We start from the raw sequence: 15,658 nt of genomic DNA on the forward strand, positions 1-15,658 counted from the left end.
ATGTTAGCACTATATATAAGCACCTTGATGCATACTAGAACACATGTAGGCCCACACGTAAAAATAACCAAAATTATTTGAAGGGGTTGGTCGTGTGGTTAGACTAGCAGGGCACTTATTTTAGAAATACAATATATAATGAATTCATGCCTATTTATATAGAACCTTTAAAATGATACATCACATGAAACATTCTTAATGGGCAGGTCAAGGCTATAGCCAGTCAAGTCATAGAGGATAGGAAAGGAGCCCAGACTTTGTCATATCTACTCATAAAGTCTATGTTGCTGTATATGACTCTTTCCAGTTTAGCTGTTTTGGCAAGTGCATTAGACCAGTCTTGAATAGTAGGAGCGGAAGAGCGAACAATCAGCATTTACAAGATTTTCACCATTCACAAGATTACCAAACTGGGCGCTGTCCAATGCTCATCTTGACATTATACTATCAGGTTTTTTCTGTCTCACTCACTGATTTCCTAAAGCTCTACTGCTTGTTTACATATACTGTAAGTAAATACATATACTTCTATATCTCCAGCTATAGGAAAATGAAAACAGACATATACAGTGATGAATGTCCATCCAAGTTATAATTACCCACTGCAAAGTCAAAGTGTATTCAATGTGAACATGGCAGACATGCTACCCCTATGTTCAATCTTTTTCCTTGTGATAAACACTTAAGCTAGCTATTTGGGATTTTTTTTTAGTTATCCAGTTTTTTTGTGCATATTTTTGAGCATCTGAATAGCTACTCTTGCTGAATAGCCAATTAGATTATACAAACCACCAGCATACTGTATTTCAAAGGAATTCATTCTAAGCATGGCAGTAGACTAATCATGATTGGCTATGCTTTCAAAAGATGTATTTTTCCATTTCCAAAGTATGTATCAATCTATCATACTTCAGCTTGCTATCTATGAATCTGAGATATTTTGGGACAAAAATATTTTTCAGGACAAACTAAACAAATTTATAGGGAAGCTGAAGCCCCTATTTTAAGGGCCTGGCAATGTCTATGCCATGATTTGATGCATATCTATTCAACATGGAATATTTGGGAAGACTGGACTAACAAACTCGGGGCATTCTTCTCTAGATATAACTAGGGCAGCCATGTCAACTTGCCCCATTTGACAGCAAAGAGCCTAAAATTGTCATCCTCTAGTAAGGAATTCAAATGCGACAATGCTCAGATCTCAGGAATGGGAATTTATGTCAAGACACTGTTCCCACTCATTAAGCTGACGACCACATCTCAATTTTCCAGCAATTATGCAACCAATGATGCATGTGTGCCACCACAGAAAATGTCAACCATCACTCTTGCAGCAAAGACTGCCAGCCCATCCTCCCTTAATACTATTCCACCTCATTGAGAACTCTCATAAAAGGTTTTGAAAAGGTCATTAAGAGCCACCTCCTTATAGGACATTTCCCAGTTCACCTATCAGACAGCTTAGGAGGTAGATAATGCCATCATGAATGCCACCATCACCGTATGATCATGCTTAATTGTGGTTCACCGAGGCACAGAACCAAATCCTTAAGGTCCAATTCTAACTCTAAACAGTTCACTCAGAGTTTCAGAAGGGATGGGTACTTGATCTCATGACTTGGCTTCTGTGCTTCATAATACAGAAAGTAAAATTGAGACCTTGTGTGCCTGAAATTTAAGAGACAACATTTCTCCTGCACAGGGATATTTTTCACTGTATATTTTTCATTGTCCTTACACCAACGATTATGTCAGCCACCCAAGTTCACCATCAGATAGGGCAACTGCTTTAAAAGGGCAATAAGTACGATTTTTACTGCCCTGTAGCTGAAAATGATCATGATATATGTATGGTTTTGGAACAAAATCTCCAAACCCATGACACAGTCATGGGTTAGCCTGCTCTCTGACAACAGGGAACATCATCTCTTCTGAAACAGCCTACAACCTGAAAGTGTCACTTTAAAAAAAAAACATGGCTTTAGCAGTTAATTGAAGCTTATGAAAAAGCAGCTGGGTTAAGAATGAGTTACTATTATTTACATGCAGATTGAAAAAACAGAACTGCTTGGTTGGTTGTAGATACTTTTACTTACTACGTATTTATTTAGTTATTTAAGTATCACCCCAGCACTACAGACTCAACCATGTGGACAAAAAAGACTTGGGGGTGACATGTTTTGGTCTTGCCTTCTAACTGTTGCCTTGTTGGTTTACAATTTCCTTTACATCCAACATTTTAACAATGAATTTGATATGACAAAGGCATTAGAGAAACATCCCCAGAGTGAATATTTTATACTTCACCTACATCCTCACTAAATTGTTAAAATCCATAGCCAGCTATCATTCAAAATATGTGTCAATGTCAATTACATGTAGTGCTCAAGGTAGCCCAGATCATTACCCATTAATGTTTCTAAACTCACAACATTCCACTGATTCTTAGATTTGTAACCTCAGTGGCTCACAAAAGTTTCTGAAATAATGAATTGGCACTAAGGTGTGCTGAAAGCTAGGAAAGTTATGAAACAAGCACTTCAACGTAGCATTGCTAATTCAGTATCATTACATGTCCCTTTGATAATTTCATTCATTATGACAAGACTAAACAAACACTGTTAAGTACTACTACTCTGAGATGCTTTATACATGAGGACCAAGACCTTATGAACCACTGTGTGTTAGAGCAGTGCTTTCTGGCAGGTACTCTTGTTGTCAAAGTGCTTCCTGAAGAACTCTTGGACTCTTACCCACAGGTCCAGCTGAGCCTCAGACTGGGCTTTTGGCTCCCCACCAAACGACACCACAGTCCCCACAGCTGGGTGGAACCCAGTTGGACAATGAGGCATATAGGGCACTTCCAAGAAGTGTCCAGCTTTGGGGTATTTAACCACCTCAAAGGTTTCTTTGCCATGACTCCTCAACATTTCGGTAGCCTGCTTGGCAAAAAGAGAACTGTTCCAGTTGTGGTCGTCTTCAGAAACAGCAAAGAGGAACTGGCAGCTGGCACGCTCTATTGGAATCACAGAAGCTTGGTTCATTTCCAACATGGGGTCCGGTATGCCATCCCTTACATCTAGAATCCCAGAGTCAGTGATTTTAACATTCTTTAAGTTTGGCATCAGCGGAGGGATAACAATGTCTTTGTAGTGCAATGGAATCACAGTATTCGCGTTGCAGCCATTAATACAGACACTTGCTGAGATCCCAGAGAGAAAAGACGATATTGACAAAGCCAAGCCGCCACTATAAGAGATCGATAAGATGCCTATCCCAGGGCCTTGGACCTGAACAGAGAGGGACTATGTGATTAATCATGTTTAGAATATTCTTTCCTTGCTTTAAAAGGGGCATTTCACTATGTGATAAATATACAGTCCATCCATAAATAAGAACTGTCACAAGTTTGTGTAAGATTGGCCCCCCCTATCTGACAGATAACTGGGTAAGACCAAGGTTTTGTCAAAGCTCTTCCTCTCTAAATGACTGAGTTGTGCAGTTCCGTGCATTACTGAAATGTTACTGAAATTACTGAAATGTTGCATAGAAGCAAGTAGCTGTACTAATTAGCTAAGTCATTGTCTGACTAAGGAACTACTATGCTAGTATGGGCTGACTATTGTCAATTTTTTGAGGCCATTTGCTTAGCATCATCTTTCGACTTTTAATACATTCTTTCTTTCTCTAATACAATTGTTCTTTGTAAATAAAGAGACAGTGGAACACAGATGTAGCAACATTCAATTTCAGCAACTTAGCAATGCAAGGCACTGTGCATAGGGCAGAATGGAGTTGTAGTTATACAAACATTTCTTGGACACCGAGCTGCTCTGGAGGCAGAAATAATCTCATTGGTTGAATTAAATATCTACGGAAGAGGATTAGGGCTACATGTGAAAAATGTATTTGAGTACCATAGCACCGTCTACCGTCTAGCTCTTCTCCTACCTTAGCTTAGACAGTATTAACACAGAAATCTGCCATTGGGAATGGCAGATTTCCTGGTTGCTGCATGTCTTGACTCATTCTCTGTCTGTATGAGTGCGTATGTGGCTGAATATGTCTACCTGAGTTTGTGTCATGCTTGCACAGCTCTGTGTGTGTGTGTGTGTGTGTGTGTGTGTGTGTGTGTGTGTGTGTGTGTGTGGCTGTCTGACTGTCTGTCTTTCCTCCTTTTCAGACACCAGTGCAGTGTTTCTGCAGTGGACACGGGTACTGTTGGTGGTGCTGGGTAGGGTAGGCTTGCTATGTCTTGCTAAAATTTGCTATTGTGTGTGTGCTTGTTCTGCTTCCTTATGTTTGTCTTACATCACTCTGTTTTACAACTGATTGTTAATCAGTTAGATCTAGTTAGGTTAAATCTCTGTAAAGTCCTTTGAGATACGCTTGTGATAAACATTTGGTTAAACCCAGTTGTCTATCAGATAGCGTGACACTCCCATGTTTGTGAAATCCAAGTAGATGGCAACATTGACATAGCACATATAAATTTGGGCCTGAATCTCCTATGCATTTTCTGTCATTTTACATGTTATACATTTGTAAGACACTCTACAATCTACAATAAGTGCAACAGTAGAATAAACTTAAACTTCCCATATCACTAACATCACAAGTAGTGAATAATAAAGAGTCCAAGAGGTGAAAAAAACAACAGCACCCAGAAAGTAAAAATTATTTCCTTTTGACTTTTTTTTTAATCTCCAGTACTGACCTGTGGCTGTCTCCTCAGAAAGGTTACAGCCTCTTCAAAGTACTCCAAGTCAAAGTGTTTAGGGGGAGTTTTAGGTAAATCCTGGTACCTATAATAGCCCAGAGCCAGAACAGCAAAACCTTTATTTGCCAAGAGACTGGCTCTGGGTTCAGAAAGACCTCCGCCAAAGGTGTACAAATCCAGAACCCCTGGGAATGGCCCCTTTCCTAGAGAAAGCAGGAAAATAGAGGGGGGTGTAAGAAGAGAACAGGGAGGAAGCCAACTGACAACAGTGTTGGATGGAATGCTGACATCATTCACACTTTTGTGTTTCTTTCTCCATCTCCATCAACCGAATCACAGCAGACAAACCTGGTGGTAGGAAGAGGACTCCTCTTATTCTGTCTTCTTGCAGAGGTATTCTCTTCATCCCTTCTGTCATGTATCCTCTCTCATTGGTTTCAGAGGCCAAGACCTCACCAGTATCCCCACACAGTGCACTTATCTCCACCAGTGTTGGACTCAGCACATTCTTCTTCAGCAGTTTACTATGTGGAGTCTCTGGTGCCATGGCCCAAAACAAACCCATGGGTTCCACTCCAGTGTAGCTTCCCCCCAGAGAGGGAGAACGGCAGACATCCACCTGGCCACTTTTATCTGCTGTGTACAGGGCAGAGGCCTTGAAAATAACCCCTCTGTCATCAACAAGTTTGGACCTCAGTTCCACTGGCTGGTGGGGAGCAAGTCCCTCTACTTTTACCTGAACCGGTTTATCAAAGAAACAACGAAAGCTAGGGAGAAGCTTTATGCGGATCCGTGAGTAAGCCATTATTCTTCAGGATGAGATCAGTAACTCAGTGTACTGACTGCGCAGGATGGCTTTATTGACTTTGGCTTCGTTCCAGTCTTGGTGCTACAGTTTTGCAGCTGCCCAAGGGAATCAAGAGGCAAACATCAGACATTCACTTCTGTATATCTCAGCACTACCAAACGTTATCTTGTTCACAAAAAATATTTTCTACAAATGTCTGTTCTTCATTGAGCAGTGTCTCAGGAAGTAAAAGTTATTGTGAAAATAAAAAAACTTACAGGTCCCATATTCTACACTTTCCAGTGTTTTATTTTGTCTTGAGGTCCATTCAAAGCTGTGTGTGTGGTGTCATGTACCAAAAACACTCTCAATCCATTTTTACACATTTTACAGCATCTCTCTGAGCCTTACCAAGAACAGGCTGTTTCTGTCGCTGTGTCTTTAAGGCTCATTAATATTAACGACGCTCTGTTCTGATTGGCTAACCGTTTCAAGAGTGAAACAGGCGGCCCGGCAGCTACAGGTTGGGAAAACTCTCCGGTAATAAACAATGACAACCGCTCAACCGCTTTGAAAAAAACACTTTGTTAGTCTATTATTTCTTACAAAAATGATAATGAGCGAACCTTTGTGAAGCCACAAAGTTACGGAAGTCCAAACGGCTCGTTTAGAGGCTCGCTTTTCTAATATGGATTGTGTGGATTTAGTTGGCGACCGTGCGTTTTGATACTTTCACGATGTTTAGATAGACCATCCAACTCCTTTATGATCAAAGACGCAGGGGAAATCCTGTTTTACGCAATATGGGACCTTTAAACTCTTCTTCTCTGTTAGAGAAATTTCCATGTCTATGTTTTAATTAGCAGTTTCAACTTGGTTTCACTCTGCATCCCACATTATGTAATCTCTTTCATTCCTTTCTATTCCTTAGTGCTGCTGTGTTAATTTTCATGCATTTACCAACACTTTGTGCCTGGTCCTTATCGATTAGGACATATGAATGTTCCAGAATGTCTGTTTTTTTGTTTCCCCCACCCTATGCGTGTTTCTCACTATAAAAAAAACTAGATATTCTCATCTAACTTGCCACCAACTTGTATCTTTCTCCTCTCTGTGTATGTTTAATAAACCTTTTGGAAAGAAGACACAGACCTCTCCTTGAATTATTGGGGGTTTTTTTTCAGATTATACTAAATTCATCATTCATTCATCATTCATCATTCTGCAAACAGATACACACTAAAGAAAGAATTCTATACTTAATGCATATAAATGATTAAAGCTTAATTTCTTTCACACTAACCTAACATTGGTTTGAATGAAGCCCATCAAATTAGCTTGTTAACCTGCAGGACATACATGTTTTTTTATTGTATATCTTCTGGGTTTGATTTCACCAGCCTGGCAGCTGATGAAGTAGGGCCAGAGGGCTGACATCACATTCCCATAAAATGCAACTTTATTGGGCCTATATTTCATCATCATCCCCTGTCATGTCTGAAGCACTCTTCTGTAGTTTACTATGCAGATTCTCTTACCTTCATTCTGTTTCCATCCTATCAATTTCTTCAGTAATTATTCCCATGTCACAAGCCATGCAATATAATAGCCCTAATACAGTGTGAACCTCTCTGAGCAAAATTCAAAATCATGTCTGGAAGAACATTATAATTAGAAAAGTGCAATTCCAAGTAATCATATTTAGTCTGAAGAAAGGCTATTGCTTAAATAAAACTACACTCAAATTGTAAATTAAAAACATATTCTAGTAGACAAAAATAAAAACTGCAATTTATTTTCATATTCATTCATTTATCCGCCAGTCAAAAAGCAAAGCAGTATTTAAAAGGAATCTCATGACATTTACTTTTATATAATGTACAGAATAATAGCAGGTTTCAGTTTTCTTGTACTGTGACTTAGATGTATGTTTATATTTTTTCATGTTTTTTCCATTGTTCTTTAAAGCCCTTACTTGTTGAATATTTAACTCAATATATCATTCACAAATTAATTGTGATAGCATAGTATAATGGCTGTAGAAAAATGAGACCATTACAGTGTAAAATGGTTTATTCTATTTCTGGGTACGATTTGGTGCAAAATGTGCAGGATTGACTTACAGTCTCAACAGACTCAGCCCAATCAAAACAGAAAAAAGACTCACTTGAATTGCTCTACTGGTTTGTATTGAAACAAATATACAGACAAGTGCATATGCTGTCCAGTCCCATGGTGCCTAACTAGGAGGTGGTGAGTTGTCGTTCCAAAATGTATGTAAAACACCACTAAGGGACTCAAGGGGTCGTCAAAATCATCAAGCTGCAAATTCTACTGGTAGTAGCTTTAATTTAGTTCTTGTTGCCGCCTAATTGTTTGTATTTCCCTGTATTTTTTCTTTCGATTGTAATTCAGTTTATTATATCTTTCTTTTATATAATGAGATGTTATGTGAGGACGCCAGGGAGACTAGCTGATTTCAATGGTATCAACTTATGGGGATCCTTTTAGCTTGAGACCAAAACGTGCCGTTATTTATTTATTTCAGTTTATAAAAACAATCCTTTGACATTGTTTTTCATCTCCGGTACAAACCTACGGCTGAGAGGATGGGGAGAGAGCAGGGAGGAAGCCAGAGAGGATGAGGAGAGTGGAGAAAGTGATGGAGGACTCAATACATTGAACCAAACCAAGAACTTGTAAATAGCTGAAATAAAACCCAAATCCCATGGTATAAGCATTGACAGTAGTGTTGGGTAAGATGCTGACATCATTCACACTTTTGTGTTTCTTTCTCCATCTCCATCAACTGATTCACAGCATACAACTAACCTGGTGGTAGGAAGAGGAGGACTCCTATTCTGTAGCGAGTCCCTCTACTTTTACCTGAACCGGTTAATCAAAAAACATACAATCAAGAAAATGCCAATGAAAATAAATTGCTTTTTAAAAGTGTGGACTGATTTAGCTTCCCTAAGGCTTTACTGCTTATGTAAAAAAAAAAAAAAAAAAGTTGCCCGCTATGCGGGCGTGTAGCGCGCATAGCGTTTGGAGGTGAGGTCACGGTACAGCGGTGCTAAAACACACACACACACGACACGCGCCCCCCAGCCCCTGTAAGAGGAGAGATTAGGAGCCCGACAGGTTAATCATCAACCTACAGTTCACACAACAAGAGCTAGCTCAAAGTTCAGTTCACACAGATTAAAATGAACTAGTTCACGTTCATAGTTCACAATTTTGAATTTTGAACTAAGTTCACAGTCCCAAAAAATGAACTAGTTCACGTTCATTTCTTCCGTTTTTTTTTTAATGAGCTGCTCCGAGCTATTCTTTTTCAATAGAACCTCCTCCTACCCATCCATCCCCAGCCCCCAATCATTGCCACTGCCCACTTCCCAAACTAAATGAATTACTGTATACTACTATAGAATCACAGACTGAGATTACTTTTAAAAGCCAAGAAAAACCAATGTGAGTATATGTTTTACCACTTAAACAATGTGTCATATTATGCAGAAAGTGAAAAAAAGAGGTGCAGTAAAGGTATACTGTAGATGCAATGGAAATTTTATTTAGCCTGCATGAACCAAATTATGCAGCAGTTCAAAAACATAAAATAGATTCATATGCTTCCAAGCGAGCTGGTACAGGCTCCACCACTGGCTTCATTACAGTCGCTAGCTGAAAGATGTGCTATGATTTCAGTTCTGCAGAGCACACAATTTAGAGTATTTAGAGTACTTCAGCAGTACCGGTAGCTGCGTCTGAATTGCCAGTTGCACTAGCCATGACGGGTGCCGTAAAACACAGTACGTGAGCGTCGTTCAATGAACACGCTCTTTTAGCGCGTTCATGCACAACACTGTCAACCTAAACTTGGTCCTTAAACTAAATAGGTATTTAAGGTTTTCAATTAACTTGTGTTTAGCAATTTATTTGTATAGCCATTAGTCAACATGCCAAACGTTAAACTAGAACTAGGCCTACTCTACATGATCCCTGTCACATGAATACATAGCTAAATAGCTAATAATAATAATAATAATAATAATGAATTTTATTTGTATAACACACTTTAAAATACAGTGTAATCTCAAGGTGCTTAAATGAATGAATACATGGGAGGATGGATATCATTAAAACTGCAACAAACTGAAACATTGTTAGATAGTTAGCTTCATACAAGATGTTGCATGTGGCTTATTTCATAGGGGGGGGGGGGGGGCACCTGCAACTGTAGTGCAGTTGAGCACCTACCCTCCTAAAAGTCTGTGCATGGCCCTGACCAATTAGATGATAAACAACTGGTAAAGTTGTTCATCACGGGGACATACACATATGTACCAAGTACCATGTTAATGTCAAATGGTGTTGCAGGTATGAGGGTTTAACTTTTAGGCCTTAGGGGGGACACAGGTGTGCCGTTCCACTCTGTCACTGCATAGCAAGAGGTATAACATGTTGTGCTCAAATAAGAAAAAAGTTACCAATGTAGGGCTGAGTTATTGGGCAAAATACAAGAAAAAAAAAAAAAGGAATAAGAATTGCAGGGGCGTCCTGATGGATCAGTGGTCTAAGGCACATACCATGTAAATACAACGTCCTGGGTTTCAACCTGGCCCAGGACCTTCGTTGCATGTCATCCCCCTCTCTCTCCTAATCGTTCCTGTCTCTCTCTCTATGTTGAAACTATCTAATAAAGACAAAAATGACAAAAAATATAAGCTTTGAAAAACATAAATAAAACAAGTAATAATAATAATAATAGGTTACCTTGCATTGCAGTAACGTATCAAGCTGAGTTATATGCTATTGATTGGACCAGAGGGCAACTCCAACATTTGTGGGGCACGACGTTTACTGTTGCCTTATAATTTTGATTCCAATTGTCTACATTCTGTGTCCTTTAATCACAGTATCACAAAAGCCTTGTTACAATAGTTCATTTCAAAGATAAAAGCAAACATAAAAACTATCTATAGAAATGACAAAGGAGGTCTTTTGATTTTTTATTTAATTTTATTTTAAGAAGTCAGTATGTCGCAATTCAATCAAATTGTTTCAGTTCCATACCATTAGCCAAATCTCAGAAATGATGTTAATCAAATTAAACACTTCAATTTAAGATTGTTAATTCAGTATCATTACATGCCCCTTTCACAATTTAATTCATTATGAATTAAAGAGAAGACTAAACACTGTTAAGTACTACTACTCTGAGATGCTTAATACATGAGGACCAAGACCTTATGGTCCAGTGTGTGTTTGAGCACTGCTTTCTATCAGGTACTCTTGTTGTCCAAGTGCTTCCTGAAGAACTCTTGGACTCTTACCCACAGGTCCAGCTGAGCCTCAGACTGGGCTTTTGGCTCCCCACCAAACACCACCACAGTCCCCACAGCTGGGTGGAACCCAGTTGGACAATGAGGCATATAGGGCACTTCCAAGAAGTGTCCAGCTTTGGGGTATTTAACCACCTCAAAGGTTTCTTTGCCATGACTCCTCAACGTTTCGGTAGCCCGCTTGGCAAAAAGAGAACTGTTCCAGTTGTGGTCGTCTTCAGAAACAGGAAAGAGGAACTGGCAGCTGGCACGCTCTATTGGAATCACAGAAGCTTGGTGCTTTTCCAAGATGGTGTCTGGTAAGGCATCCCTTATATCTACAAGCCCAGAGTCAGTGATTTTAACATTCTTTAAGTTTGGCGTCAGCGGAGGGATAACAATGTCTTTGTAGTGCAATGGGATCACAGTATTCGCGTTGCAGCCATTAATACAGACACTTGCTGAGATCCCAGAGAGAAAAGACGATATTGACAAAGCCAAGCCGCCGCTATGAGAGATCGATAAGATGCCTATCCCAGGGCCTTGGACCTGAACAGAGAGGGACTATGTGATTAATCATGTTTAGAATATTATTTTTCTTTAGAATTTAGACTTTGTGAGCATGTTGCAACTGTGGTTAAGACCATTTTTGAAGACTAGCCAGTGGTTGATTTAGCCCGTTTATAACAACTGACTTTAACCTAATTTCAGATTCAGTGTGCTCTAACAAACAAAAACAAATGAGCTCATTTTGTTTGCAAGCGCATTGGTTCGCTTAGAACTGTACTGAGGGCAGCCCAACCAGACAACTTTTCAGTTTAAAGTAGCGCTCAAATGAACAATATGTCAATCAGCCCATCATTAAAGCCCAGTTAAAAGCCAGAGATGAGGTAGCTAATATTATGAAGCCTAGCGCTCTTGCTACCAACTGAATCTCTGCCTCTGAGAAATGCTTGTATAACTAAATAAAAACAATCTGCACACAGCAGGTGGTTGAACTAACTTGAATGCACTACTCAAGATGAGTAATTTGCAGAGGAGCTTGGAAAAACCTTTGGTTCCGCCCAGTTGTCTATCAAATAGCATTTAGGGCCAGTCTGACACATAAGCCTGTTGATCTTACACATAAGCCTGTCGCTCCAATATGTTTGTGAATTCCAAGTAGCCAGTAGATGGCAACATTGACATAGCACATAAAAATATGGGCCTGAATCTCTGATGCATTCTCTGTCATTCTACATGTTACACATTTATAAGACACTTTTCTTAGAGCATCTACAATAACTACAGAAGAATAAACCTAAATTCCTATATCACTAACATCACAAGTAGTCAATAATAAAGAGATCATAAAAAAATATTCATTTCCTTTGACTCCAGTACTGACCTGTGGCTGTCTCCTCAGAAAGGTTACAGCCTCTTCAAAGTACTCCAAGTCAAAGTGTTTAGGGGGAGTTTTAGGTAAATCCTGGTAACCAAAATAGGCCAGAGCCAGAACAGCAAAACCTTTATTTGCCAAGAGACTGGCTCTGGGTTCAGAAAGACCTCCGCCAAAGGTGTACAAATCCAGAATCCCTGGGAATGGCCCCTTTCCTAGAGAAAGCAGGGAAATAAAGGGGGGGGGTATTAAGAAGGAAGCCAAACAGGATGGGAAGATTGGAGAAAGTGATAGAGTCAATACATAGAATCAAACACTTGTAAACAGCTGTCAAGAATTGAAATCCCAGAATAACCACTATTACAAGATCTGACAACAGTGTTGGATGGAATGCTGACAACATCATTCACACTTTTGTGTTTCTTTCTCCATCTCCATCAACCGAATCACAGCAGACAAACCTGGTGGTAGGAAGAGGACTCCTCTTATTCTGTCTTCTTGCAGAGGTATTCTCTTCATCCCTTCTGTCATGTATCCTCTCTCATTGGTTTCAGAGGCCAAGACCTCACCAGTATCCCCCTTCAGTGCATCTATCTCCACCAGTGTTGGACTCAGCACATTCTTCTTCAGCAGTTTACTATGTGGAGTCTCTGGTGCCATGGCCCAAAACAAACCCATGGGTTCCACTCCAGTGTAGCTTCCCCCCAGAGAGGGAGAACGGCAGACATCCACCTGGCCACTTTTATCTGCTGTGTACAGGGCAGAGGCCTTGAAAATAACCCCTCTGTCATCAACAAGTTTGGACCTCAGTTCCACTGGCTGGTGGGGAGCAAGTCCCTCTACTTTTACCTGAACCGGTTTATCAAAGAAACAACGAAAGCTAGGGAGAAGCTTTATGCGGATCCGTGAGTAAGCCATTACTCTTCAGGACGGGATCAGTAACTCAGTGTGCTGACCAGAATGTCCTTTGCCCTTACTTTTGGCTTTGTTGCAGTCTTGCTCTCAGTTGTGTTGCATCTGTGCAAGGGAATCAAGAGGCAAACATCAGACTTTCACCTCTGTATACCTCAGCACTACCAAACTTCATCTTGTTCACAAAAACATTTTCTACAAATCATGCCTGTTCTTTATTGAGCAGTACCTCACGGATATAAGTAAAAGCTGTGTGACTCACTATGAACATGTAACAAACGGCATATCTTCAAAACTCCCATCATCATCTTCTCGCATGCAAATTAAATTCATGTCACACAATGAGATTCTATGTATGTACTCTATGCAATATGCGATAAACTATGTACTAACTATGTACTTTGTTTTTGTACACAGACATTGAGAAGAGCAGGTACTCAAGTAAACAAAAAGAGCATCCTTTCCATCAGTTTTAATCAAGCTGCCTCTGTTTTGTGAGAGTAGCGCCTTGCCATTTGTCTAGATGATGAAAGTTTTGGGTTTTTTTTAATATGCATTTAAAAAAATTCCATTCAAAAGGACACTTTAGGACTGACAGGACAAAGAGGCAGGGGTTCAAGTCCCCTTTGGACTGTACCTGTGCACATACTTGGATTGGAGGTCCACATAAGTTGTTCCTTCCTGCTGTAGGACTTCTTGGGTAACCAGCCCCATGACATGTGTCTCTAGCAACAGGACACTCTTCTTACAGTGATATTAAGAGCTCCCCACACATTTGATTTTTCAACTATGAACCAGCTTTTTTTCTGTCTCAAGTCAACAAGAAGGGCATCCTTTCGATCCATTTTGACCCCCTGCCCACCGAAACCACATTCTTCTTAACTGAAGAAAGCAGTTCTTTACCATGAAATTCAGGGAGTGATCACTATGCTTCCTTATAATGGCATATCTATAGAGCACTCACTCACAATAGTGCTATTATTTGGGAACTCACCTCTTAAAACAGATCAAAGCTAACACTGATCTTGGCACTAGAGGTCAGCATTGCAATCAAGATGCATTTGTCTGCTATGAAAATGAAACCATTATGAGTTAAAGTTCTTTTATTTTTGTCATACTGCAGTAGTACTACTACACTGTCTAAAAAAACTTAAGTCAATATTCTTTAGGTCACATTGTGAGGAAGACCATATCACCATAAAAATGTACCTCTATATAGGCCTGCAGTATATATCCAAAGGTAAAATGCAAAGAATATTTCTTTGATCACATGTAGGCCAATTCAAAGATGATATAACCTTGCATGTAGACACTGTATTCACTTCTGAACTTATTGACTCAAACTCCATAACAGAGGCAGAAACACACAGCATTAAGATGTTAAATCTGTCAAAGAATCCTTGAAACAAACAAAATTAATAAGTACTAGCAATACTATGGATAGTCATTGTTGACATGTGCTTGTGTGACAGTTTTGTACCTGCTGCTTTGAGAGTCTTCAGTTGGTGGCGTAGTGCACTCTGGGGGCAGGGCACTGTATTTTCTGAGAGGATAAAAAGGTAAAGTAATATAAATGTTTACTATTATACAGACAGAAAACTGACCAGACCTATTCCTGTGAATATTGCTTGATTCTGATAAAGCTATTCATAGTAGTGCGTCACATTACCACACGGCCATCTTGGTAGGAAAACAATAGGTGATTGTAATAAATTCACAGGTGGTTACAATCAAATGACACCCACAGCCAATGAGCTGTGTACATAGTAAAGCTCCATATTGCTAGAAAATATGACATCATGTGAATACTAATTGTGCATTCATGTGCTATTGGATTTATCAGAAAAACTAATTTTCTACTTGGAAATTTCACATGAACGAATGTGGAAATCAGACACTGAGAAAATTTTGTTGCCCGAGTTTCTGAGTTATGAGGCATTAGACCTTTAACCTGATTAACAAGTTGAAAAATAAAGTTTTGTGTCAGTCAACAACAAGAAAACACATACATGCTCCTTTATTGCAAGTTTGAAGTTAGCAAGACTAACCCAACATTTGTTGAAGTTCGTCAAATTAATTTGTTAAGCTGCAGGACGTCTGTGTATGTCTTCCGGGATTGATTTTCCGACAAAATAGCACCAGACATGAATGCAACGCCGTTTAGCAGCTGACTTGGACTTTCCCACCAGCACAAAAACGCACATGATTTGATTATCAGCTAAAAAAAAAAAGCTAACAAAGTTAGTTAGCTTATTTAGTCTACAGCCACTATAAGGACCTCATTTTTGGAAAAACTGACTATGCACCCATTACTTTGTCTCTCTATTTTATTGAATGACATACAAGGTCACATCAACAATACCTGTATTAGGATGGAAACTCCCATCAGACAGAAGTGGACTGCGTAGTCACAGTTGGCGCTCTAAAGTCAGCAAGTGAAAAGTATTGTTTTGATTTTTGTTTCCTTGACAGTTGAGGACTGGGTGCAACCATTTTTTCAAAGAATGGGGGTGGCCCTCTTTTTAATCAAGCTG

At 39.5% G+C, this 15,658-nt stretch overlaps 2 protein-coding genes across 3 annotated transcripts; both read right to left on the bottom strand.

Moving 5' to 3' along the window:
* Positions 1 to 2,211: 2,211 nt before the first annotated feature.
* LOC139917780 (acyl-coenzyme A thioesterase 1-like) lies at positions 2,212 to 5,560 on the bottom strand. The gene is made up of 3 exons (XM_071906971.2): positions 5,072 to 5,560; positions 4,721 to 4,926; positions 2,212 to 3,293 (listed from the first exon to the last, which is right to left on the bottom strand). Exons 1-3 carry the CDS (start codon positions 5,526 to 5,528, stop codon positions 2,688 to 2,690), a joined length of 1,269 nt encoding a protein of 422 aa, XP_071763072.2. The 5' UTR covers positions 5,529 to 5,560; the 3' UTR covers positions 2,212 to 2,687.
* A 4,271-nt stretch (positions 5,561 to 9,831) lies between these two features.
* Positions 9,832 to 15,596, bottom strand: acot20 (acyl-CoA thioesterase 20). Of its 2 annotated transcripts, XM_078289836.1 has the most exons (6): positions 15,487 to 15,596; positions 14,605 to 14,667; positions 13,762 to 14,192; positions 12,674 to 13,229; positions 12,222 to 12,427; positions 9,832 to 11,383 (listed from the first exon to the last, which is right to left on the bottom strand). In XM_078289836.1, the coding sequence occupies exons 4-6, from the start codon at positions 13,128 to 13,130 to the stop codon at positions 10,796 to 10,798; spliced, it is 1,251 nt and encodes a 416-aa protein (XP_078145962.1). In that variant the 5' UTR covers positions 13,131 to 13,229; positions 13,762 to 14,192; positions 14,605 to 14,667; positions 15,487 to 15,596; the 3' UTR covers positions 9,832 to 10,795. The 2 variants fall into 2 exon arrangements, with proteins under 2 accessions (XP_078145962.1, XP_071763073.1); XM_071906972.2 differs by lacking the exon at positions 13,762 to 14,192.
* Between the last annotated feature and the right edge of the window lie 62 nt (positions 15,597 to 15,658).

This window comes from Centroberyx gerrardi, chromosome 18 (genome assembly GCF_048128805.1).
Source record: "Centroberyx gerrardi isolate f3 chromosome 18, fCenGer3.hap1.cur.20231027, whole genome shotgun sequence".
Lineage (NCBI taxonomy): Eukaryota > Metazoa > Chordata > Actinopteri > Beryciformes > Berycidae > Centroberyx > Centroberyx gerrardi.